The 25,043-nt window shown below is 42.0% G+C and overlaps 1 protein-coding gene across 2 annotated transcripts; it reads left to right on the forward strand.

The window, feature by feature from the left end:
• Window positions 1–6,050: 6,050 nt before the first annotated feature.
• Window positions 6,051–13,216, forward strand: EDN1 (endothelin 1). Of its 2 annotated transcripts, none has more exons than XM_073005668.1 (6): window positions 6,051–6,160; window positions 6,665–6,729; window positions 8,354–8,522; window positions 9,966–10,121; window positions 10,287–10,427; window positions 11,982–13,216. In XM_073005668.1, exons 2-6 carry the CDS (start codon window positions 6,666–6,668, stop codon window positions 12,085–12,087), a joined length of 636 nt encoding a protein of 211 aa, XP_072861769.1. In that variant the 5' UTR covers window positions 6,051–6,160; window position 6,665; the 3' UTR covers window positions 12,088–13,216. The 2 variants fall into 2 exon arrangements, with proteins under 2 accessions (XP_072861769.1, XP_072861770.1); XM_073005669.1 differs by lacking the exon at window positions 6,051–6,160 and adding an exon at window positions 6,267–6,284.
• The last annotated feature ends 11,827 nt before the right edge of the window (window positions 13,217–25,043 follow it).

Consider the following 25,043-nt stretch of genomic DNA (forward strand, 5'->3'; position numbering starts at 1 on the left):
ACCTAGCGGTGGCTCGATAAACATGGATGCACATCACACTAGAGAAATGGAGTAAAGGGAGTTTTCTGAATCCAGATTTCTTACATGAAAATGAATTTCAAATGAATCAATTTCTCACTGTTATTTTAGGATAGCTCTCTGAATTTTAGTAGGACACCAAAGACCATTTATTATACAAAAGTTGAGAATGATTGAAGTTATTTTGCTTAATTTTTTTGCCACTAAATTTGATGTGCCAAAGAAATTTCTAAAAAACAAAAAAGAAATGCATAATATTCCCAGCTACTCAAGAGGCTGAGGTGGAGGGATTGCTTGAGCCCAGGAGGTCCAGGTTGCAGTGAGCCGTGATTGCACTCCAGCCTGAGTGACAGAGTGAGAAATTGTCTAAAAAGGAAGGAAGGATGGAAGGAAGGAACAAGGAAGGAAGGAAGGAAGGAGAAAGAGAAAGAAAGAAAGAAAGAGAAAGCAAGCAAGCAAGCAAGCAAGCAAGCAAGCAAGCAAGCAAGCAAGAGAGAAACTATGAAGGTAGCTGCCCTCCAGAATTAGTTCCTTTTACCATCTCATTCAGACACATGCAAAGCTTGTTTAAATGACTCCACAAATTAGACTTAATGAAGTGACTTGATTCAACTCCCCTCAACCTCCAGTGGTCTTTCCCTGCATCAGAGTCCCTTTAGTTTCAGATGTCACTCATGACATAGAATGAACACTTAAAAGATGAGGAGGCAGCCACTGGCTGTCACATTTTTCTGAGATGTATGAAATATGATTCTAATATTAATAATAATTATTATTGACAGACAATAATATCCTAATATAATTATTAATCATGAATTATTTATATGTAATCATATCATTATTTTCTCTTAGTCAAATTTGTAGGTTCAGATATGTGCATGCATATGTGTCAGTGGCACTCAGAGAGGAGATTTAGATAGAGAGTGGGAAGGGAGATAAAAGATAACTACTGCAACACTGGAACAAGAAGCCAAGGGGAGGTATCCATTAAAAACTTTTTGGGATGTGAACTCTTTGTTTTTCTAGATTCTGAATGCCAGAACATCTGTTTTTTTTTTGAGATGCATCTGTAGGAGTGTTTCAGTGTGGAATATTTGAAAGTTATCTTGAAAGTAAAGGAATTGAAACAGGGCTTAATTCTTAAAGAAGAAAGTATAAGATATTGCAGTTGATGGAACTGTGGTGAGCGTGTTCCCCAAGAGTGGTGAGCGTGCCTGTGTGGGCATATAAGATACATGTATGAACGTTTTTATTTTATTTTATTTTATTTTATTTTATTTTATTTTATTTTATTTTATTTTATTTTAACGCAATTTCACTCCTGTTGCCCAGGCTGGAGTGCAGTGGCACAATCTCAGCTCACCACAACCTCCGCCTCCCGGGTTCAATGATTCTCCTGCCTTGACCTCCTGAGTAGCTGGGATTACAGGCAAGCTCCACCACGCTTGGCTAATTTTGTATTTTTAGTAGCGATGGGGTTTCCCCATGTTGGTCAGGGTGGTCTCGAACTCCTGACCTCAGGTGATCCACCTGCCTCAGCCTTGAGATTACAGGTGTGAGCCACCATGCCCAGCCAAACATTTTTATTTTTGATAGCTTAATGAATGTATAATGATTAAATGTTTAGCATGTACTAAACTATGATTTCATGTAGATTTTTTAACCATATCAACTATTATTTCATATGGATTATTTAACCATACCAACCATAATTTCATGTACGTTATTGCTTAAGATAGTAATGATATAAAATTTTCTTAAAATTATTCATGTAATAGAAACAAGTTAGTTAAAATAAAAATATTAAGTAAAAATGTACAGGTGGCACCCAAATATGATAAAAATTGTGAAGCAGTTTAATGAATGACTGAGCTTTGGGAAATGCGAGGTTAGAGAATTGGAAATACTCTTTTAAATAAGCACTTGCTATCTATTATTATCCTATGGATGAGTGTCCAGGAAATAGAGACGCGTATGTTGTATGTTTTTAAAATGTACAGGATGAATTTACATTGACCATCATATTTCCTGTGCTAAATAAACCATTATTTTTTGGACTATAGGGAGAAACTATGTTTGTTCATAGCTCCTGGAGCTGTGTTATGTATCACAGGCCTAATAACTATAGTACACGATTGTTCACAAAAGTGCTACATAAAGTAGAAATGTACAATAGTCACCAACCCAAGACTGAACCAGGCCTAGTGGTATGGATAGCTTCACTTTGCCTACGATAAAATACTTCCTCATTCTTTGTGTGATTTTCAAGCAACTTAACGACTGTTAGCTTTGCTGAGCTAAATGCAACATCTTGTACCAAATTTATTGGCTTGGCAGAGCTACAAATTTTATTACGCAAAAGTTGAGAAAGGAAAGCTGGAGAGTGCTAAAAACAGTACACTTTGCTACTGTGTAGTATCTGTATTGGGAGCTCAGCATGTTTTATTTATAGATATCTATTAATACAGAGATACAGAAAGAAATACATAAAAAATAGTTTTATCAAATAATTTCCAGTATTCAAGTGTAGCCTCAAGAGTGAGAATAGGCCAGGAGTGGTGGCTCCTGCCTGTAGTCCCAGCACTGTGGGAAGCCAAGGTAAGAGGACTGCTTGAGGTCAGGATTTCAAGACCAGCCTAGGCAACATAGTGAGAGCCCTATCTCTACAAAAAAACAAACAAAAAAAAAAATTAAAACTTATCTGGGCATGGTGGCTTGAGCCTGTTGCCCCAGCTACTCGGGAGGCTGAAGTAGGAGTGTCACTTGAGCCCAGGAGGTTGAGGCTGCAGTCAGCTGTAACTGCACCACTGCACTCCAGCCTCGGAGACAGAGTGAGACACTGTCTGTAAAAAAAGAAAATAATAATAATAATAATAACAATAGTAATAATAAAAGCAAGAACAACCACAGCAAACTTTCTGTTGGGGAAAAAAATCCTCCTCTTTACATCTCTCCCTTCCTTCCCTTCCCTCTCTGAGAATGACTGTGGTTGAAAGGAGCGTTTTCCCCCTGCAGTCCTCTGAGGGCTGGTGGGGTGGGGCTATGAAGGTATCCTCCATATTCACTCCTTTGTCCAGCTGGTTTTTTTTTTTTTTTTTTTTTTTTGAGATGAAATCTCGCTCTGTCGCCCAGGCTGGAGTGCAGTGGCGCGATCTCGGCTCACTGCAGGCTCCACCTCCCGGGTTCACGCCGTTCTCCTGCCTCAGCCTCCCGAGTAGCTGGTACTACAGGCGCCCGCCACCACGCCCGGCTAATTTTTTGTATTTTTAGTAGAGATGGGGTTTCACCGTATTAGCCAGGATGGTCTCGATCTCCTGACCTTGTCAATCCGCCCACCTTGGCCTCCCAAAGTGCTGGGATTACAGGCGTGAGCCACCGCGCCCGGCCTGTCCAGCTCTTTTAACCTCTCCTCCTTCTCCCCACATCTCTACCTAGCAGCGCCTTAAGTGGAGGAGGGGTGGAGGCATTGAGCTTGTAAAACTGGTCTGTTGGGGTTCTCCTTCCCCACTTACTTCTTGATTCTTGGGAAAATGTCTTGCTGGGAGGCTGCCTGGCAATGCCCTAGCTGCCTTCTGTAGGCTCGAATGGGGCTTCCCTCTGCCCCTACAGGAGGAAAAGGGAGCTGCTGCTAGAAGGAGAAATGGAGAGATGGACAGAGAAGGCAGGTGCCATCCCCTCACCCCTGACACACAAAGAAAAAGACATAGAAATACTCTCTCTCTCTCTCTCTCACACACACACACACACACACACGCAGCACGCAGGCACACATCTTGGAAACTCAGGATTCAAAGAGACAGGGGCAACATTTTATTTGGCACGGTGGGGCCCTTGCAGGTCTGAAATCCTGCATTCCTCCTTACCATTGACTTTACTTTCTCCAAGCTCGAGAAGGGCCAGGTGTGGGCGATGGCTGGCCACGTTTTGTGTTTCCAATTCATATTCACGGGATGACACAGATGGGGCGGGAGTGCTGTTGGAGGCGCGTGGGCAGTTTCATTTTGCTCCACTTCTCCACCTGAAGGCTGGGCGTTGCTGGAACCTGCAGGGGCAGCCTCAGCAAGGTGGGGTGGCCTGGAGTGGGGCGGGAGACGGGATCCCAGCTGAAGGAGAACCCAGACTGGACCTGGAGGGCGTGGGCGGTGGTTTGCAGGTAGGGGCCTTGAGGACAGGTTGGTCCTGACTGTTGTCAGTGTTTGGTCAAAGTTGCCAAAAGGTTACAAAAAAAAAGGTTGGGAAGAATCCCTGCCAAGACATATTTCCCAGGCCACCTTTCTTCCGTGGGTGTGTGTCGGGGGGGGGATTGTGGGGGGAGGTGCCGCTTGGATCCTGTGAATGTGACATCAGCTTTCCTCTCCTCTCCCAAGGTCGGCTTCAGAGAGGGAGGTCAGGGCACCCCTGCCTGGCACAGGCGGCAGCGCTGGCTTCCGGCTCGGTGCCGCCTGTCCTCGGGGAGCTGTGGCCTCCCTGGGCCCCGGGGCTAGGCTGAGGTAAGCGCACCACGGAGGCCAGGGGCCCAGGTAGAGGCCCTGGGGATAGGGTGGAGGCATCTTTGGGTGTGGGTGTGGGTGTGGGTGTGGGAGGGAGAGTTCTTGCCTCTCTCTCTCCCATCTCCAACTCTTGCTTCAGTGGCTCTTTTCGGGGATGCATGTCATTATGGACCTGTCGCTGCCACTGTCCCTGTTCCCCCAACTGTGACTTCGAGGGAGGTCTGGGAGTCTGAGTGTGTCCAAACCCACCGCTTTGCTGTTGGGATAAAAACTGTCCTTTTGATTTTAGAAGGAGGAGGGAGAAAATGTATCCCAGCAAGTGTGTTGTGCCAGTCTTGGAAATTCATCCATGCTTGAATTCCACCCTCCATCCCCAGAAAAACTGGAGTAAAAAAGAGGAGATGGACAAAGTGTGTATTTGATGGCATCCCCTGGGAAGAGACTGTAAATTGATCCCATAGGTCTTATTGGGTCACTGTGAGCACTTTGGTGAAGAACAAACAAAAATTCTGGGTGCTCAGTTGTCTCACCTGAAAAATGGGACTAGTGGAAAAAGCCAATGTGTTCCATGCATGTTTTGCTTTCTTTATTAAGGCATGATGTCACCTGTAGAGTAACTGCCCTCTGCATACTTCGGGGGCAGGGGGCGGTTTCAAGGTTAGATAGACAGGAAATTGTTTTGAAAGTGTAAATACATTATTAAATGTGAAGTATTATCTGATTCCTAGTTCGAATGGCATTTCCTTCTCAATACCACCCTCCTTGCATATTCACTTAATCTTGTCCAAGAACACCTTTTTTGCCCTAAATGAAGACCCTCACCCCCCACCAAAAAAAAAAAAAAAAAAAAAAAAAGTCCCAGAAAAGCTGTCCCTGCTTGTGCGGGGAGTAAATGGAATATTCTGAGGTTCATTCCTCCTTCCTATGTTAGGCACCATTCCTTGACCCTCCTCGGCCCCCAAGCCAGGTTGCGTTTTCTTCTGCCATTTAGAAGTCTTTTCCTTTTTGTCCTAGTGAAACATCAGCCCCTGCAGCTCTTCATCTCCCCCTGGTGTTCTTCTCCCGCCATGTCTTAAGATTGGTGGCACCGACCAATCTTAAGATTTAAGTTCTGTATGAAAAACACCTTTGCTTTTCAATCAGTTTATCAGCCTCCTTCGCAGGGGAAGTGTGGACACACAAAAGAACTTATGGGGGCTTCTGATCAGTGATAGGGAAAAGGTTGGGTATGTGCCTAAACGAGCTCTGATTGTTTTTTAAGCTCCCTTTCTTGCCAATCCCTCACGGATCTTTCTCGGATAGACGCAAAGAACTTTAGTAAAAAAGACCCGCAGGAAGGGGCTTGAAGAGAAAAGCACGTTGATCTGCCAAAATAGTCTGACCCCCCGTAGTGGGGGAGTGACGAGGGACAGCATTCCCTTGTTCGACTGAGACTAGAATCGGAGAGACATAAAAGGAAAATGAAGCGAACAACAATTAAAAAAAAATTCCCCGCACACAACAATACAATCTATTTAAACTGTGGCTCATACTTTTCATACCAATGGTATGACTTTTTTTCTGGAGTCCCCTCTTCTGATTCTTGAACTCCAGGGCTGGCAGCCTGCGAAGGGGAAGCAGACTCCAGCACTGCACGGGCAGGTTTAGCAAAGGTCTCTAATGGGTATTTTCTTTTTCTTAGCCCTGCCCCCGAATTGTCAGACGGCGGGCGTCTGCCTCTGAAGTTAGCAGTGATTTCCTTTCGGGCCTGGCCTTATCTCCGGCTGCACGTTGCCTGTTGGTGACTAATAACACAATAACATTGTCTGGGGCTGGAATAAAGTCGGAGCTGTTTACCCCCACTCTAATAGGGGTTCAATATAAAAAGGCGGCGGAGAGCTGTCCAAGTCAGACGCGCCTCTGCATCTGCGCCAGGCGAACGGGTCCTGCGCCTCCTGCAGTCCCTGCTCGCCACCGCCGCCGCGTGCCCCTGCAGACGCTCCGCTGCCTTCTCTCCTGGCAGGCACTGCCTTTTCTCCCCGTTAAAGGGCACTTGGGCTGAAGGATCGCTTAGAGATCTGAGGAACCCGCAGCGCTTTGAGGGAACTGAAGCTGTTTTTCTTCGTTTTCCTTTGGGTTCAGTTTGAACGGGAGGTTTTTTTATCCTTTTTTTTCAGAATGGATTATTTGCCCATGATTTTCTCTCTGCTGTTTGTGGCTTTCCAAGGAGCTCCAGAAACAGGTAGGCACGCTCGTTGACTTGTGAGTCTCGGAATTACAAGTTAATGTGTTCTTATCCACCTTCATGCCTTTCTTGCTTCTATTTTTCCCCATTCTTTTCATGACTGCAGCTTAGAGAGCAAGTGTCTGAGAATTATTGCTGAAAGCTACTTAAGTCTTCTAGTGAAAAATGTAAAAATCCTCTATTGAATACAATTAGATACAATTGACTATAATATGGCATTAAAATAACTTATTGTTTTATTATTATTATTCCATTATGTGTTTCTTTGGCTTTTAAAAAATAAGAAGAGTATGGACATACACAATTTAATCAAATGTATGTTTGTAATATATGTGTTTATACAGGTATACAGGGCATATAAGAACTTAAATCTTATTTAAGCACTATTTTAATAGTGTGTTAATTTGTAAAATATTTAAGAATTCCCATTTGAAGCCAAGGAATTTTATCCAAGTCGTTCAAGCAATATGTGTGCAGTAAAATCACCTGCAGAACAAAAGTCTGTTGACTAACTACCGCCCCCCCCAACCCCCCGCAGGCGGTTTCTGGGTGAAGCAGATGTTTTCTTTAAAATTTGTCATCATTGACTTTAGGTTTCTTTTGGCAGATTTTTGGCACCCAGAACAGTGTGAGCTCTCTTTTCAGTTTTATTCACCTGTCCTGGGAGGCGAGCTAGGATAATTCTTGGCTGCTTAAGGATTTAGGCAGTGCATGTGCATCTGCCCCGGTCCCCCCGTTTTTAGGGTCAGTGCACTTTTTTTGTCTTTTCGTGACCCTGACTAAAAAGAAAGGATGTCAAGGGAATGAAAATCCTGGAATGTGTCTGATCATTTGAAATGTACAAAATTGGGCAGATAAGCTGCATGGCTAAATTGTGAGGAGGAAGAGGCAAGGCAGTAGTGGAGAAGGGGGAGGTAGCGGATCCCACACAAGCCTGATGCCCAGGGATTCAGAATTCAAAACCCACGAAACCTTCCTTCGGTCCCCTGGCCTGCTTCTCAGCTCCATCTTAGGTCACTGGTTTCCATGGAACTACCCTCCTAAATTGTATAGTTAATTTCTCTCTCCAATCATTTTCCCCACCTAATTTTGAAAGATATATATCATCTGGGGTACCCTGTGCCCTACACAGGATGTGAAGTGGGTGGGTACCCACTAAAAAGAGGGTCATCCTGAATGGGGAAGTAGCCCCAAATCGAGGAATAACAGTGTGATTTCTTGTCTTTAGTCATGTGCCAATGTTAAGCTTCAGCAGACTGTGCTGTCCAACCAAGTTCCTTGTAGAAGTCAACCAGATTTTCAACAGGCAGCATTCCAAAGCATTTCCCTGAGCCTGCTTCAAGAGGGGTGGGGGAAATCCCTTTTCAGGTGTTTGTCTCCTCTGCATTTGTGTAATCTCCCTGAAGGTGGATAAGCCAAGGGCATGAGGGGGAGGCAAAAGGTGAAGTCATGTTAAGGAGGGAAAAAATAAAGAGCCCTTTTTTCTGTGTTTCTTGCTGATGGCAGGCTGTGTGCTTCATCTGCTTTTATCTGCTCTGCTAGCTCTGACTCTCCTGTGATCCAGCATGTTTCTCAGCCTGTGAGGAGACATCCCGCACTGACCTGCTCTTTCTCTCCCCAGCGGTCTTAGGCGCTGAGCTCAGCACGGTGGGTGAGAACAGCGGGGAGAAACCCACTCCCAGCCCACCCTGGCGGCTCCGCCGGTCCAAGCGCTGCTCCTGCTCATCCCTGATGGATAAAGAGTGTGTCTACTTCTGCCACCTGGACATCATTTGGGTCAACACTCCCGAGTAAGTCTCTAGAGGGCATCGTAACCCTAGTCATTCATTAGTGCTGGCTTCACCAGGAGCCCAGTTTTAGAGTCTCTTTTCTAGGGACTCTGAAGGTAGCCCTTCTAACAACATCCAAGCGCCTCAGTGGGGACAATTTCCCTCTATTCCTGAAAATAACGACAGCTTGGTTCTTAGCAACCAAGGAGAGGGTCTTCTGAGGCCCCGTAGCTCAGGCTACTCGTGATGGGATAGATAGAAGGAGCTGACGACAAACAGGAGGCTGCTGCACATTTCAAATGAGGAACTTCAGTGACAGGGCCTCAGGGGGACACTCACAGTGGCATCTGATGGGGTTTCAGGAAAAATTGCCAAGGTCAGATGTGGGTTAGTGCAACCTGTGCTTCTCGTGGGAGAGTGGAGACTGAGAGGCAGAAGGGATTATACAGAGGGTTAGAATCTCTTAATTTTACTGACAGAAACACCTCGGCTCAAAGTGTTGAAGTCATTTATGCAGGAGTGAGTTTGTAGCAGAGCTAGAACTGCAGCCTGGATTTCCTTTGCTGCTATGTTTTCCCTTTAGAAATGCCCATTTCAGAACCTTAATAGCAATACTATCCATAGGCTTCTCTTTCACCTACAGAGAAGAAAAACAGTTTTTCCCCTTCTGCCCTGGACACTAGTTCATCGTCTATCAGAAGCAGTCATAAACAAGCACACATTTACTGTGCATACAATGTCCCGTTATGGAAAGGAGGACAAAAATCCAAACAATATCAAACCAAGCCAAACATCACAAGGAGCCTAATAATTACTAAGGCGATACTTCCAAAGGGAGGACTTTATTTCTTAGATGAGAATGAAAATAGACACATTGGAAATGATTGGAGAACCCTCTGGCAATGAGTTCTTCCACAACCATATGATATCACTGACTGGCAGGAGAAATGTGTGTACATGTGCCTCCTCCTCCCCCAACCACCGGGGGCGGTGGGGGGGGGGGGCGGTGGCACTTTTAGCAGTATCCTACATGGTTGGAATTGAAAATAGGTTTTAAAAATCCTGTGACTCATGGTTTTGCATTGAAACCTCTTCCCACTGCATACCCACAAATAGTTGTTAGACCATTGAAGAAAATATAAAGCAGATGCCAAGCAGCGATGTCTTAATTGTTGACAAAAAAAACAATGTTGCTTGTGTCAAGAAGAAACTGAACTTTGTGAAGAGTTGAAATGGAATTCCACTGAATTAGAAAAACTTGTTTTCTCCTGCCTGGATACATAACAGTCAGGGCCATTGATGCACAGGTGTTCCTGGCTGTTGTTACACTTTACCCTCTGAAATGACGCTCCCAAGTGCTATGTGATGAGCTCCTTGCCTGCCCAGTGGAATGGGTGTGCCCATACGTCATTTTAAAGACTATTAATTATGCTAATATAGTTTCTTTCTCTCTTTGGATAATAGGCACGTTGTTCCATATGGACTGGGAAGCCCTAGGTCCAAACGAGCCTTGGAGAATTTACTTCCCACAAAGGCAACAGACCGTGAGAATAGATGCCAATGTGCTAGCCAAAAAGACAAGAAGTGCTGGAATTTTTGCCAAGCAGGAAAAGAACTCAGGTGAGCAGAAACACCTTTGCTTTTTCAATCAGTTTAACAGCCTCCTGACCTCCTTCCTGTCATGGTGCTGCCTTCCTGTTTTAGAGAGAGTGACAGAGACATTGAAAGTCAGGGTAAAGCCGAAGATAAGACTGCTGAAATGTTTTTCCTTGTGTATTTTAACAGGGCCAAAGACACTATGGAGAAAGGCTGGAATAACCATAAGAAAGGAAAAGACTGTCCCAAACTTGGGAAAAAGTGTATTTATCAGCAGTTAGTGAGAAGAAGAAAAATCGGAAGTTCAGAAGAACACCTAAGACAAACCAGGTAAGAGGGAAGGAAGAAAAATTAGGTAAGAGGTTCACAAGAGCAACTAGCCCTGGTCAGTGATGCCAGTGGCCTGTTCTGTTCCTCCAGCCCTTCTTACCTGGGCAAGGGAAAGACTTAGAAAACAGTAACAGAGGAGATCTATGCATCCTACAGATTAAAAAGAGCAAAAGAATCCCTCTTAAATATTTCCATGAAGCTCTGGAATGCAAACTGATGTCCTCTGTACTTTTAGCACATACCATTTCATCTACAGGTAGATTTCCCAACCAAAAGATATCCAGAGATACCGTTGTCATTTGGTTATATATAGCCTTTGCCTCTCCGAGTCAATGCATTTGCGACTTTCCCTGAGAAATAAAAAATCATTTTGGGGAGAGGACATTTAGAAAAAGAATCAAAATGTCACGGATAATCAAATTCTTCAACAAGTAGCAGTTATTCAGATGGTCAAAGGAAAAATAAAGTCATTAGGTAGGGTTGGTAGAATTTAGAACATGCTGTTTTTCAGGTTTATGATTTTTTTTTTTTTAATAGGGAAATGTATTTGGTGCACAGCCAATGTCATTCCAAAAAGCTCTCTCTTTTCCTGGTCAGTCATGCGCTGGGACGGAGAAGGGATCTGGATTTGGCAACATCATAGAGTTGCTCTGAGCTGATCTTTGGTGATAATGCTTCCAAATCCCAAACTTTTTGGAATTCACAAGCTCGAAGGAGGAAACCCACTCTCTGATCTATCACATGTTCTGCTTTTCTCTGTCATGGTCTATGGAAACTTTTCTAGAAATCCAGTGGCAAGAAGTCCTGTGATTAAAGTGTTCTGAGCTCAGGGCAGGCAGTCATGAACTACTTCTGAGTTGTTTATTACTGATTCGTGGGGCAGCCTCAGCTATCGGTTTCTTCATACCTGCCATGAGAGTTTCCATGCTTATGGTTGAAGGCCAGTAATGCTCCCCACGAGATCAGTTTCTGAACGAAGCTGGAATTTTGTATGAGTTTTTATTATGCCAACTATTAAATCAACATTACAGTTCTTCCCTCTGTACTTCTCCTGTAAAAAGAAAACATTAGGCCTGCAAATATATATATATATTTTAAAATAATTGCCATGAAGTATTTGCTCTGGGCCTACTGTATGCCTCTTTTCTTTTTCTCTCTTTTCAACTAAATCACTGTCAATTTATTAAGATGGCCATAACTATTCAAAACCTAGCTGAGTTCCTCAAGGCAGGGTTGCATTGTGGTGAAGGTTGGGTTGGGGCTACAGAAGAAACCAGAACACCTCTAGTTTATTTAAAACTTGTATTTACTGCCCAATTCCCCTTAGACTTGACCATATGACCCCTCTCTCCCATTCTAAGCATAGGGGCCAGCTTTATTTTTTACAATGGTAATAGATATCACTTGAGGTTTTATCAAAGAGTTGCGGTGGGTGGTGAAAGTTCACAGCCAGATTCAGATTTTGTTTGTGCCAGATTCTGATTTTAGATGTTTCTCTTGCCAAAGGGTGATTTTTAAAGATAACATTTGTTTTCTCTTATCTTGCTTTATTAGGACGGAGACCATGAGAAACAGTGTCAAATCATCTTTTCATGATCCCAGGCTGAAAGCCAAGCCCTCCAGAGAGCATTATGTGACCCAAAACCGAGCACATTGGTGACAGACCTTCGGGGCCTGTCTGAAGCCATAGCCTCCACGGAGAGCCCTGTGGCCGACTCTGCACTCTCCACCCTGGCTGGGATCAGAGCAGGAGCATCCTCTCTGCTTGTTCCTGACTGGCAAAGGACCAGCGTCCTCGTTCAAAACATTCCAAGAAGGGTTAAGGAGTTCCCCCAAACTGTCTTCATTGGCTTGCATCGGTGGTCACTGCTTTGGTCTCTTCTTTCATCTGGGGATGACAGTGGACCTCTCAGAAAGCAGAAATGCACGGTGACATTCGAATTCGGGTGGCATCCTCCAGAAAGAGGAAGGAGATTCCACACCAGGGTGGAGTTTCTGACGAACGTCCTAAGGGAGTGTTTGTGTCTGACTCAGGCGCCTGGCACATTTCAGGGAGAAACTCCAAAGTCCACGCAAAGATTTTCTAAGGAATGCACAAATTGAAAACATACTCAAAAGACAAACATGCAAGTAAAAAGAAAAAAAGAAAAGACTTTTGTTTAAATTTGTAAAATGCAAAAGTGAATGAAACTGTTACTGCCGTAAATCAGGATATGTTTCATGAATATGAGTCTACCTCACCTATATTGCACTCTGGCAGAAGTATTCCCACATTTAATTATTGCCTCCCCAAACTCTTCCCACCCCTGCTGCCCCTTCCTCCATCCCCCATACTAAATCCTAGCCTCGTAGAAGTCTGGTCTAATGTGTCAGCAGTAGATACAATATTTTCATGGTAATCTACTAGCTCTGATCCATAAGAAAAAAAAAGATCATTAAATCAGGAGATTCCCTGTCCTTGATTTTTGGAGACACAATGGCATAGGGTGGTTTATGAAATATATTGAAAAGTAAGTGTTTGTTATGCTTTAAAGCAGTAAAATTATTTTCCTTTATATAACCGGCTAATGAAAGAGGTTGGATTGAATTTTGACGTACTTATTTTTTTATAGATATTTATATTCAAACAATTTATTCCTTATATTTACCATGTTAAATATCTGTTTGGGCAGGCCATATTGGTCTATGTATTTTGAAAATATGTATTTCTAAATGAAATTGAGAACATGCTTTGTTTTGCCTGTCAAGGTAATGACTTTAGAAAATAAATATTTTTTTTCCTTACTGTACTGATTTTGAATCATTACTGAAATTTCTAAGGAGTGGGCCAAAGTGATTAAGAATTATGAAGGCAAATGGTTAAAGATGGTTTTGTAGAAAAGTGACAATTAAAAGGATATTACAGTCTAAGCTAATTATATAAAGAATTTTACCTATCTCTTAAATGTCGATTTTACATTGCATTGAGGTAAAAACACAAAACAAAAAAGCAGCTTTAATACCTCTGTCTTCTCTTCGGTAGCAGCCTCCTGCTTCTCCGTCACCTGAAAACTCTCCAGGGACTTCATCCATTAACTTGGCTCAGGCTATTAGGCAGGATTCAACAGTTTAAGCCGATGGTGTGGTGAGAGATGCTTTCTCCGTATTAATGGACTGAAGGAAGTAATGGCAAGACAACCCCCCCCAAAACATACCTAATTATACAAAGTTACACACCAGAGTTGCGTTTAGAAAATAGCCTGCTCAGAGCAAGTAGAGGTTTCCAATGGCTTTTTATTTTCTCACATTAAGGAGTTTGTTTCTTAAGGAACATTGAGTACCATTGCTTCTTCGTGATAGCCTATGACTGGCCATATGCCCATGGAGGTAGAGACACCAGGTACTGATTCTAGGTCATCTGCCACAAAGCACCACTTCCTCTCCACTTTGCCTTGGCTGGCCCTGTCTAATCACTGGAGAGCACAGTATTGCAACTGCAGTATTGCAACTGGTCACTACTAACTGAATTCTCTAAGAGCTTGATCAGCCCTCGAGAATCTTCATTACCCTTTTCTAATAGTGTCTGAAGGAATTCTTGGCATTTAACAAATATTAGCTTGTAGTGATCACTGTTGTCCTAACAGTGACACAGCAGAAGGATTTCAAATAGCAATCTTCAGGCATGCGTGATCAATGTCCTGGGCAAAGTCTCCGTCCTCATTGATCCTCATTTTTCTCTTTAAGGCACAGTCCAATGTCTTTGGGGAATTGTTTATAAAGTTTACTTTATCGAGTAAACTGTTTCTCAGTGTGTGACTTGCAAGAAAATTGTGAAGGTTTGCCGACGTTGACAAGGTGCTTGGTCTAAACTTGGCCAGTATTTAACCTTGAGCAAACGATTCAATTTCCTTGTATCGTGAGTTTTCTCATCTGTTAAACTAAGGGAGTTGGGGGAGTTTATTTCATACCTCTGAGAAAGAGTTTGAGATTACATAAAGAAGTTGAAGTGGCATGAAAAAAAATTGAAGATCTGAGCTTAGAAGGCATGGATCTAATACATTTTAAGAGGACGTCAGAATGAGACAAGCCACTGAACAAAACAGTCCAAAGGACAACGTAGTAAGTCAGAGTGATAAGAGTTTTGGTTGGGTTGTTCATCAGTCAAACCCTTAAGCCCTCTTTTCCCATGCTTCCTACTTCAGTATCCAGTAGGAAAAATGAAAGGGATGATGTAGACACTCTAGGGCATGAGGATTTGCAGCAAAATAAGTTGGGAGACTCACAGAAAATTAATATTTTTCAAACATGAAGCAGAAAAATTCAATTATATTACAGGCCACGTCGGCTTGAAGGGTAAACTGATGGGATGGTCTGTCACATTTCTGGCTGTCTTTCCAGTAAAAGCACGGTTTCTGGAAAGCCACTTAGGACAGCTTTCTCTCTTTACACTGATAGCCCAGGTAAGCTTTGATCTCAGAACTCCAGAAACCAGAGAACTCTAGGTGGAATGTGGTGACTTTTGCCAGGGCAGACGGAACACCTATTAATGGGTACTTCATTTGCACCATCAGAGATTGGAGTCTTTTTTGATGGGTCCACTGGCTTCGATACTCCCTGTATTCCTGCAAAACACAGCTTGGATGTTGGACTAACCTAGAGCTCCTTCAGGAGAACTCTTGCTGACATTAAGAAAGAGCAAAATTTTGTGTTTCCAGGTGAAAAATCCAAGGCCCTAAAAGGGAGGTGACTGACCTAAAATCACAGAAGGAACTGCAGCATCTCTGGAGCCTGAACACTTAACTTAAGCATGACTGTTTCAGCCAGAGGGCCCCTGGAGGTCTGTAGAAACAGATGCCCAGGTAAACCTTGCTAGAAGGCTCTGGATACCAAAGGCAAAAATCAGTCTTTATGAAAGCTTTGCCTCCCAGCCTTGTGGACAATCCTTAGCACACCCATCCCCTCAAGAGGAAAGAGAAAAAGAGAAGAAATGTAGGGGAAGAATAAAGGACTAGAAGGAGGCTGACTATCTCATGGCATCGGTAAGTAAATGTCTATAGGATTAAATAGAATATAACTAAGAACTTTTAATTATTATTTTTAGACTTTACTTACCAAAGAATCTATCTGAGTGAAGGGGGAATTCTCTTGGTCAGTTCTTTTTCTTTTTCTTTCTTTCTTTTTTTTTTTTTTTTTTTTTTTTTTTTGAGATGGAGTTTTGCTCTTGTTGCCCAGGCTGGAGTGCAATGGTGCAATCTCAGCTCACTGCAACCTCCGCCTCCCGGGTTCAAGCGATTCTCCTGCCTCAGCCTCCTGAGTAGCTGGAATTACAGGCACGCACCACCATGCCCGTTTAATTTTGTATTTTTAGTAGAGATGAGGCTTCTCCATGTTGGTCAGGCTGGTCTCGAACTCCTGACCTCAGGTGATCTGCCCACCTTGGCCTCCCAAAGTCTTGGGATTACAGGAGTGAGCCATCACGCCCGGCCCGGTCAGTTCTCTTTTGCTCTACAATGCAAGGCAGTGGTCTGGTTTTTTGTTTTGTTTTTGTTTGTTTGTTTGTTTTTTCCTCTGTGTCTAAGGTCTTGAAAATACCTGCTTTCAAATTTAAGTTCTCAATGTGTAAAACACTGCTTTCAAGCCCATGTTCTTAATGGAGTCCCTTCTGCCTTGGCTTTCTCTCACCTTTATTATACTCACAGTTCCTGGGGACCTTGGGTCTGGAGCTCAGAATTTATCTATTGCAAGTGAATATTACACATTTCACAGTAACCTCTTATCTTTGTAGAGAATTTGGTTTCTTGTAGCTTTTCACATCCCTTCTTTCCTTCGACCCCTACCCTCACACAACAATCCTTTTGGGAAATTGGGATCACATCACGTATCCATCTGACAGCCAAGGAAAGAGACATATCGAAAGGGTGAGTGACTCATCCAGAGTCCAACATCAGGCAAATAGCAATACTGGAACCCAGGACCCCTGATCCTTTCTTCTTAAACTCCTCCAGAGCCAAGGGGATACACTGGACCTGCAAGTTTTTGACTAAGGTAGATTTTTTCCAGCTTGTGAGTGGAATGAACTTATTCTTATTCTCTTATGAAGATCAAAGCTCCGTATGTACCCTGAGCCCTAGTTTTGAACGTCTCTGTCGTATGATTTTTTGTTTACTGAGTCATTCTTTTTATGACAATGCACGATTGGCAGAAAACTTGCTAGCATTTACAAAGCTTGCCTCAAAATCTGGTGATGAAGCCATGACAACTTCACTGACAACTACTGGCCATCGAGCCAATACATTGGAGGAAACAGTGATGAATGTGATGGCAGCGGCCATCAAATTTCCTCAAATCTTGGGCAGTAATCAGAGAGATCTAGGGCTAGTGCCACTGGCTAGTAAAAAGAGAAGGGCTTAGGCCTTGGAGACAGTGGATGATGGAAATGATGGGTCCTAGGGATGACAAGCTGCCCACAGCTCAGAAACGCATCACATCGGGAGTCCGGCATGAAGTTTTGCCCATTTACAGTCTTCTGGGTTTCAGCACCCTATTCTATTTTTCACATTCCGAGTCATTCCAGTTCCCTTCTGTGTAAATTGCTGTGGAAGTATGCAGGGATAATAATCACAATGTTAAGCTACCATTGACATGGCATGGGCGCTGACCAGTTAGAAAAGGCCGGGACAGAGCTGTGGGGCAGGCTCCTGGTGGACTCTGCCTGGGATAGGTGTTCAACCTCCTGATGTTGGCTTGTAGGGGACCTTGTGATCTGGGGCAGGGGTGAGCAGTCAGGGTGGAATTTCCAAGCTTCTTGTTGCTAGGGCTATTTACTAACCAGGGTGAAATCATTTCAGTGTTTTACAAACTGGAGTAGTCTCACTGGGATGTGCTCCTGTGTGTCAGATTTAAAAGTATTGAAACCATTCTCTGCTTGATAAATTATTCTCTTTACAGCTTCGCTAAGTACGATGACATTATCTTCATGGCCGTGGAGATTTGGCACCAAATCTTTCTGCCCACGTACCTTTGGTGTCCCGCTGCACTGTCATCTCTGGTCAATGCCCCTCTCTCTATATGTTCCCCTCCCTCATGCTCTGGTGCCCTTTGGGAGAAGGAAAAAGACCTTAAGTGTCTTTTATTGAAATAGAAAATGTGTAAAATAAAAAATATTTTACTTAAAAATTTTTTTTGTTTTACACGTTTTCTATTTCAATAGCTTTAGTGGTACAAGTGGATTTTAGTTACACGGATGAATTGTATAGTGGTGAAGTCTAGGATTTTAGCACATCGCTTACTCAAGTAGTGTACATTGTACCCAGTAGGTGGTTTTTCAGCCCTTACCCCCTCCTATCCTCCCCAACTTCTGGGTCTCCAGTGTTCATTATACCACTCTGTATGCCTTTGTGTACCCATAGCTTAGCTCCTACTTATAAGTGAGAACATGTTGTATTTGATTTTCAACTCCTGAGTTACTTCACTAAGAATAATGACCTCCAGTTCCATCCAAGTTGCTGCAAAAGACATCATTTAGATCTTTCTTAATGGCCGAAGAGTATTCCATGGTATATATATATACACTACATTTTCTTGGCCTACTCATCAGTCGATGAGCACTTAGGCTGATTCCATATCTTCACAATTGTGAATCGTGCTGTGGTAAACACACTCACGCAGGTGTCTTTTTGATGCATTGACTTCTTTTCCTTTGTGTAAATTCCCAGTAGTGGAATTGCTGGATAGGATGGTAGATCTACTTTTTAGTTCTTCGAGAACTCTCCATACTGTTTTCCACAGAGGGTGTATGAATTTACTTTCTTCTTGGAGATTTTTAGCAGGGCAATTTTATGGTTGCCAAAGTCAAGATCTGCCTTAGACCAGGGGTTCCTAGGGCCCTAGATCGGGAATAGGAAGGAACAAGAGGGATGAGTTGCCTGTAAGATTAAATCTTGCCCTCTTAGATTAATTTGGGACTAGGAAAGGGTGGCCCTATAATTTATTATTTAAATTGGGACATATTTGACAGTACTTGGTGACACTCTTAACAGTTCTCATGGAGCTACACACTGGACTGTTGTGGACAAACTTGGACATATGGTCACCTTAGATCAAAATAAGCCTTGAATCAGTTCAGAACTTCAGAACCACCCTGGCTTCTTGGAAATGCTGGAGCTTGGCACTGTGTAAGCACACTCAATATCTCTATACCTTTCCCTGTAGCCCAGGCTGCAGCACAGCACCTCCCCCTTTTCTAGTGCCTACAGCCTCAAGCTCAGAGCTTGGGGCATAACATATCATTCAATAAATGCTTATTCAATGACTGAATAAACACAGAGGTGAGTTCCAGTGTTCAGTAAGAGTGGGGTGAAGGTGATACTCTTCTAGCCAGAATGCGACTAGACAACAGAAGATTTATAAGACCCATTTCCAGGGCTGCCTTTGCAGAGTTGATATAGCTGAAATCTTATTTTATTGAGGCTCCAAGCTAGTGGTAAATTATTTGACACAATGGGGTATCCTTTCTACTTCTTTCTACTCCAACCCATCCTGCATTTCACCATGATAATAATAACAATAATCTTCTCCAAATGCTTTAGTTATAATTTCAATAAATAGAGAGCTAGAAGGAAGTTAAAAATAATTTTTGCTATTACTCCCATCTCAAAAATCTTCCATTGCTACTCTGCCTATACAATAAAAATATGCTATCTACTGAGACAGGCACCAGACTAGGAAGAAAGGTTGGGAAATGTTGCAATTTCAGTATTGAGCCTATTAAGTTTTAAATTTGTCACCATGGTGTGAAAGTTGTCAGAATCAAAATGAAATCACCTGTGTTAAAAACTCCGACAAATGGAGCCAGGAACGGTCACAAAGGGAGAATTCTCATGCACAAATGCCTGATAACCAAAGCTATCACAGAATACTTTGCAAAAACCACAATCTTGCACAAAGGCCATCACAACCTTACACAAAAAATACTTCAGTGAAGACATCTGCCCAGCAACTGCTTGTATAGCCTGAGACTGGTGTCACCCTTGTTATTGATAATTGTAGCCAAGGATAATGATCTCAAAACAACGATGTTATCGTCCTCATTTTTCCTTTAACGATCTTTGTTTAGCTTTACCTCCTTGAATATGCACATAGTTTACTATGGCATGTGTATTTTCATTGCAATGTCCATCCCTGAATAAATAAAGTTTTATTTTCATTTATTAATGTATTTGTTTTTTGAAACTGGGTCTTCCTCTGTCACCCAGGCTGGAGTGCAACAGCACAATCACAGCTCACTGTAGCCTTGACCTCCCAGGCTCAAGTGACCCTCCCACCTCAGCCTCCTAAGTAGCTGGGACCACAGGTGTGCAGCACCATGCCCTGATAATTAAAAAACATTTTTGTAGAGATAGGGACTCCCTATGTTGCCCAGGCTGGTTTTGAACTCCTGGGCTCAAAAAATTTTCTTGCCTTGGCCTCCCAAAGTGCTGGGAGTTCTGGAGCTATTGTGCCCAGCTCAATTTCTTTTAGGGAGTCTCTCTCTGTTATCTAGGTTGACAGTGGTTATCTTCAAATACATCCAACATTTGAGAGAATAGTGTAATAAAGCCAATATACCTAGCATATAGTTTATATAGTTGTTGAGATACGATGGCTGTTGTTTTATCTCTCCCTGCATCCTGCCCTCCTTCCTTGAATTACTTTGAAGCCAATCCCAGCTATCATTATTATCTTACCTGTAAATATTTCAGTGTAGACGTAATGAACTTGATATGCTTTGTTCGATCAGGTAAAAGGTGAAATAGTCAACTAGATATGTGGGCCTAGAGCTTAGAGTAGATGAAGAATTCACAATAACAAACGCCTCATGGAACTCACAATAACAGAAGAGACGGTGCAAGTTGATAGCTTGTGTTTATGTGGTGCTTACTAATATCCCAGACAGTCTTTTGAGAACTTCCCATGCATCAGCTCCTTTCATTCTTACTAAAACCCAATGAGGTATTTATCCTATGTTGTAGATGAGGAAACTTGAAGACAGAAATTCAGTAGTAACTCATGCAAGGTCAGGCAGCTAGTGAAGAGGTAGGAACCAGGTAACCTCATTCACTATGCTTTTTTGATTAAGAAGAATCCAGAGTGATAAAGGTTACACTATGGGATAATCAAGTCCTATGATGGTATCAAAGTGACAGTGATCAACTCTGCCTGGGGGCAGGGAGGGGAAGTGGTGGTTTCAGGGAAGGTTTCATATAAAGAAACGGTGAGAAATCAGCCTTGAATTCCTAAGCAGGATACCATTCAAGAAATTTAAAGCTGAATCAAAGGCGTGAAGAAGTCTCAGTAAAATGCTTTGTCGATAGATGACTTGATAAAAAGAACATAACCTAACATGCTCATGTGACTGACTCATAAGAAAAGTGAACAGGTATCTAGACCATTAAAAGATGATTTATCTTGCCATAATTCAATGATGTCGAAAATCTTAAAGCAACACACCAACAATAAGACAGAAATCTCTAATTTTCAAGTGGCAGTGATTGAATTGAAATTTTGGGGTATGACTTTAAAAATAGAAAGAAAGCAACTCTAACAGATCTTGACTGAATTTTCAGAAGTTAACTACATTTGTTAACATTATAATACAATGAAATAATTACACTAAAAATCACAGTACTTACTGAATGTAAGCTTATTTTATAGTTCAAATGTCCTATTGACCTCCTACTCTTTAATGCATGGTCACAAAATTCTTCTCACCATGTCAAGAATTCCCTCTTGATACATGGTTAGGAATAACCCACCTGTCAACTTAGGTGTCTTCCTTGTGTTTGAACAACTTGCTAAGGTACCATTACCAATTAACCCTGCTCTGACATTGGTCACTGGTGTGGTTCTTTCCATATAACCTCATCATTTTGCCCTGATCAGTGGCCACAGTACCCCTTGGTTTGGTGAAAGACAAAATGCCCTAGACAATTAAGGAGATGATCTTATTCAGGCTATTACAATAAGGAAAATGTTCACTAATGAAGACTGTCTCAAGGAAAGGAAGGAAACCTGGGGTTTTTAGAGACAGTAAACGAGGGAGCCACTCTGAATCTCCTGGTAGTCATGAGAGGGATGGAGATGGTCTTTTCTTAACCATGAAGAAAGGGTGGAAAGGAAGAGGTGGGAGCAGGGTGTTTCCTTGCAGTTGCCCATGTCTCAGGACATAAAGAATGAGGAGATTTGTTGAGGGACACAGGACTCAGATGAAGTTCAACATTGTCAGTCCCTGGTTTTGTTCAAGATGGATATCATTCATCAAGGAACCACTCAATGACCATCATAAATCTCCTGAGTGGGGTGAAGTAAGGTCTCAGAAATAATTTCTCCAAGAGTCTTGGTGTTATTCCTACAAAGACAGTTGAAGCATCTGTAGAGAGATAATGTCAAGGTCAGTTGTGTTGGGATTCTGGGGATTAGGCACCTTAAACGAGGGTTGCTTAAAAGAAAAAAAAGAAATATAAGTATAAAAGGTGTATTAAAGAGCCAGAAATTGAATACCGAGGGTAACCGGTTCAGTGGATTCCAAGAGGTCGGTGGAGGAAAATCTTTCAGTTTTGTGACACTGCTCTTTGAGTCTCTTAGAGCTACTGAATAGGACATTAGTGCTTTCAGTGGTGCTGTCCACAGGGCATGTCTGACTCTAGCATTCCACAGGCTTCTTAGTGGCCCAGGCAGTGCTTTTCCAGGGAGAAACTGGGCCCATGAATGGTCTGTTACAGTGGTGAGTCCTTTGAAGTATATACAGCAAATTTTAGCTTATAATGCTTCTTCAGATCCTAGGGAAAAGGACCCAGATACACGACAACCTAGAGTCTTCATAGGGATCCGGGTAGTCAGATTTTAGTTCTCAGTGACACTGAGTCAGGTAGCAGCAAGAAAAATCGAAAAAAATGTTGGAAACCAGAAAGATTGAAGATCTGATAAGGATTGATAATTTGGGAAGGTTACAGGATCCAGTCCAACTTACAGATAGGTAGAAAAACTGACAGCTAGGGAGAAAGTCAATTAAAATTCCACCACACAAGACAGTTTGCATATTAGTCATTATTCACACGAAAAAAACCACAAACTCAAACAGCTCAAAAACAATGAACAAGGTTAGAACGAGATAACCCAGAAGACTGTGCTATCTGACGGATAGCTTTTCATTAAAATGCAAAATTTATTTGTGTAGTCACTGACTTCAGATCAAGAATAATCTCAAAGAAAGATTATTCTTGCCATTACAAGCCATCTCATTAGATCTAGCATGGTTATTCAGATCGGTACAGCAAGAATGGTAATTTACCATATTGGCCTTTTAAGTTTGCTTTTTGGAAATTTTCACAAGGAGGCCAGGATTGGACTTTAAAAAGAAAAATCTCTAGACAGGAAGCCAAGCCAAGAACCTGCTACCAGATTTCACCTGTCAAGCACCTATAAATCTGGGCAAATTTACTTTTTCTCCAAGTTCCCCAAATATCCTAGGATTCCTAGGCCTGCCAAGAAATGACCTTCTTTACCTCCTTAGTCACCTATGAGGAAGAGGATCTGTAAACCAGGTATCAGGCCTGTTTTCCCATGAAGGCTTTGTAAGCATCATTTCCATAAAACCAACCTTAGTTTCTTAAAAACGTCTGGTCATATCTGATTAAATGAGCATCATTCTCAACTGTGACATTCCAAGCACTGCCTTAGTTGCATAACCTGTATTTTCAATTTTGTCATGGTAACAAGAAGGACAGATTCTTATTGAACCTATGCAAATGATTATGTTGCCATGAAAATAAAAATATTCAATAAGAGTTTCCAAATTCTGGAGGAGTCAGGCAGAGAGAATAAAATGCCACTATCGAATGTTTCATTTCATAAGTGATATCGTATTCTCTGAGTTTATAAACTGAGTTTCAGTTTATAAAAGCAAAATCTAAATTGCCATGTATTATAGATAGCTTAAGAGGAAAAAGAAAGGGCTTCCCTATATATCCAGAAAACAGAATATCAGAATGATCATATTCCAAACAAAAACCACAATCAGTCCTCGTCACCTTGTTCAGTGCTATGTAGTTAATTCTTATTTCACTCAGTCTTGAGTGAAGAGTCTCATGAACCCCTTCATTTCTTGGCTAGAGTTCTAGGAATCCTAACTCAGTCCACTGGTGTGTTCTCAAAGTTGTTTAAGTGACACCATCAGAAGCCTGTACCCAAAAGTATCTGGCAAAAGTGAAGGACAATCTGGTATCATCATTTTTTACAGGGCTTTGAGAAGATACCATGCTGAGGACAAGCACTATGGCCTGTAGCTGATTTGCAAAGACTGAGATGCATCAGAGTAAAACAAAGACTATCTGTAGATGACAAAAGACATAAAATATCACTGTGGTTCACTTCTTGCCGATAATTTTCAAAAGTGAAAGATCTGGTGACAGGTCGTTAGAACAATAATGCAACTGACAAGGAAATCCGGCTGTTCGTGTGACATGCAAAACAAGATTAGGAAGTAGATCCAAAAGATTTTAGACAACATGGTAATTTCCCCTATTTTCAAAGAAGAGTGGCTATTACATCTGATTTATAAAATTGGGTTGTATTAGTCCATCTCAGGTAGTGCTATAAAGAACTACCTGAGACTGGGTAATTTATAAAAAGAGATTTAATTGATTCCCCACAGGCTTAACAGAAAGCATGGCTAGGAGGCCTCAGGAAACTTACAATCATGGTGGAAGGTGAAGGGGAAGCATGTACTTTCTTCACAATAGTGGCAGGAGAGAGAGAGAGCCAAGGGGGAGGTGCCACACACTTTTAAAGCATCAGATCTTGTGAGAACTCACTCGCTATTATGGGAACAGAAAGGGGGAAGTCCGCCTCCATGACCCAATCACCTCCCACCAGGCCCCTCCTTCAACACATGGGGATTACAATCTGACATGAGATTTGGGTGGGGACACTGAGCCAAACTATATCATGGGTAAACCTTATTTTTACAGGGAAAAAAATTTTGATAAATAACTGTAGTAATCCTGACACAATATACCATTAATATATCAAGCATATAGTTAGAATATACCAAGAATATATCAAGAATATATTCTGAATGAGTCTGGAGTACATTCTAAATATCTACATGCTAATAAAACTCCATAGGGAGGTGATATGTATCCCCAGCTGAAAATCACTGACCTAGAAGATTCTAGGTTCAAATCAAAGAATCAAAGTTGTGACCAAATTAATATTTTTAAAAATAACTGAATGACTGATAGCACTGTATTATTGTATAATATTAGGCACAGCAGAACTAGGACCGTGACAAATAGAAAAATATGAAGAGTGATGGTATGGACAATTATTTAGGGATGTCTACAGCACACACTTACTGAAATATTAATAACACACATTTTACCTAGAGAAAGCTAAGCAAATCTGATTTGCTAACTCATCAGTTGTAACATATCAAATACACCTAATTATTTCCAGCATCTCTCTTTCTCATCTTTGCAGATAAAAGGACAAATCTTCTTACTTTTCCAGGCCCTCTACCCTTGAAATTTTTCAGAAATAGTTTTAGGTGCAAAAGAAATCATTAAGATTGTGTTTGGGGAAGACAAACATCAAAGGTTG

The sequence above is a fragment of the Chlorocebus sabaeus genome, chromosome 17 (genome assembly GCF_047675955.1).
Source record: "Chlorocebus sabaeus isolate Y175 chromosome 17, mChlSab1.0.hap1, whole genome shotgun sequence".
Classification (NCBI taxonomy): domain Eukaryota; kingdom Metazoa; phylum Chordata; class Mammalia; order Primates; family Cercopithecidae; genus Chlorocebus; species Chlorocebus sabaeus.

Coding starts and splice junctions, on each gene's coding strand:
- EDN1 (XM_073005668.1), top strand. CDS start 6,666: ATGGATTATTTGCCCATGATTTTCTCTCTGCTGTTTGTGGCTTTCCAA. Junction 6,730..8,353: donor CCAAGGAGCTCCAGAAACAG/GTAGGCACGCTC, acceptor TTCTCTCCCCAG/CGGTCTTAGGCGCTGAGCTC. Junction 10,428..11,981: donor GAACACCTAAGACAAACCAG/GTAAGAGGGAAG, acceptor TTGCTTTATTAG/GACGGAGACCATGAGAAACA.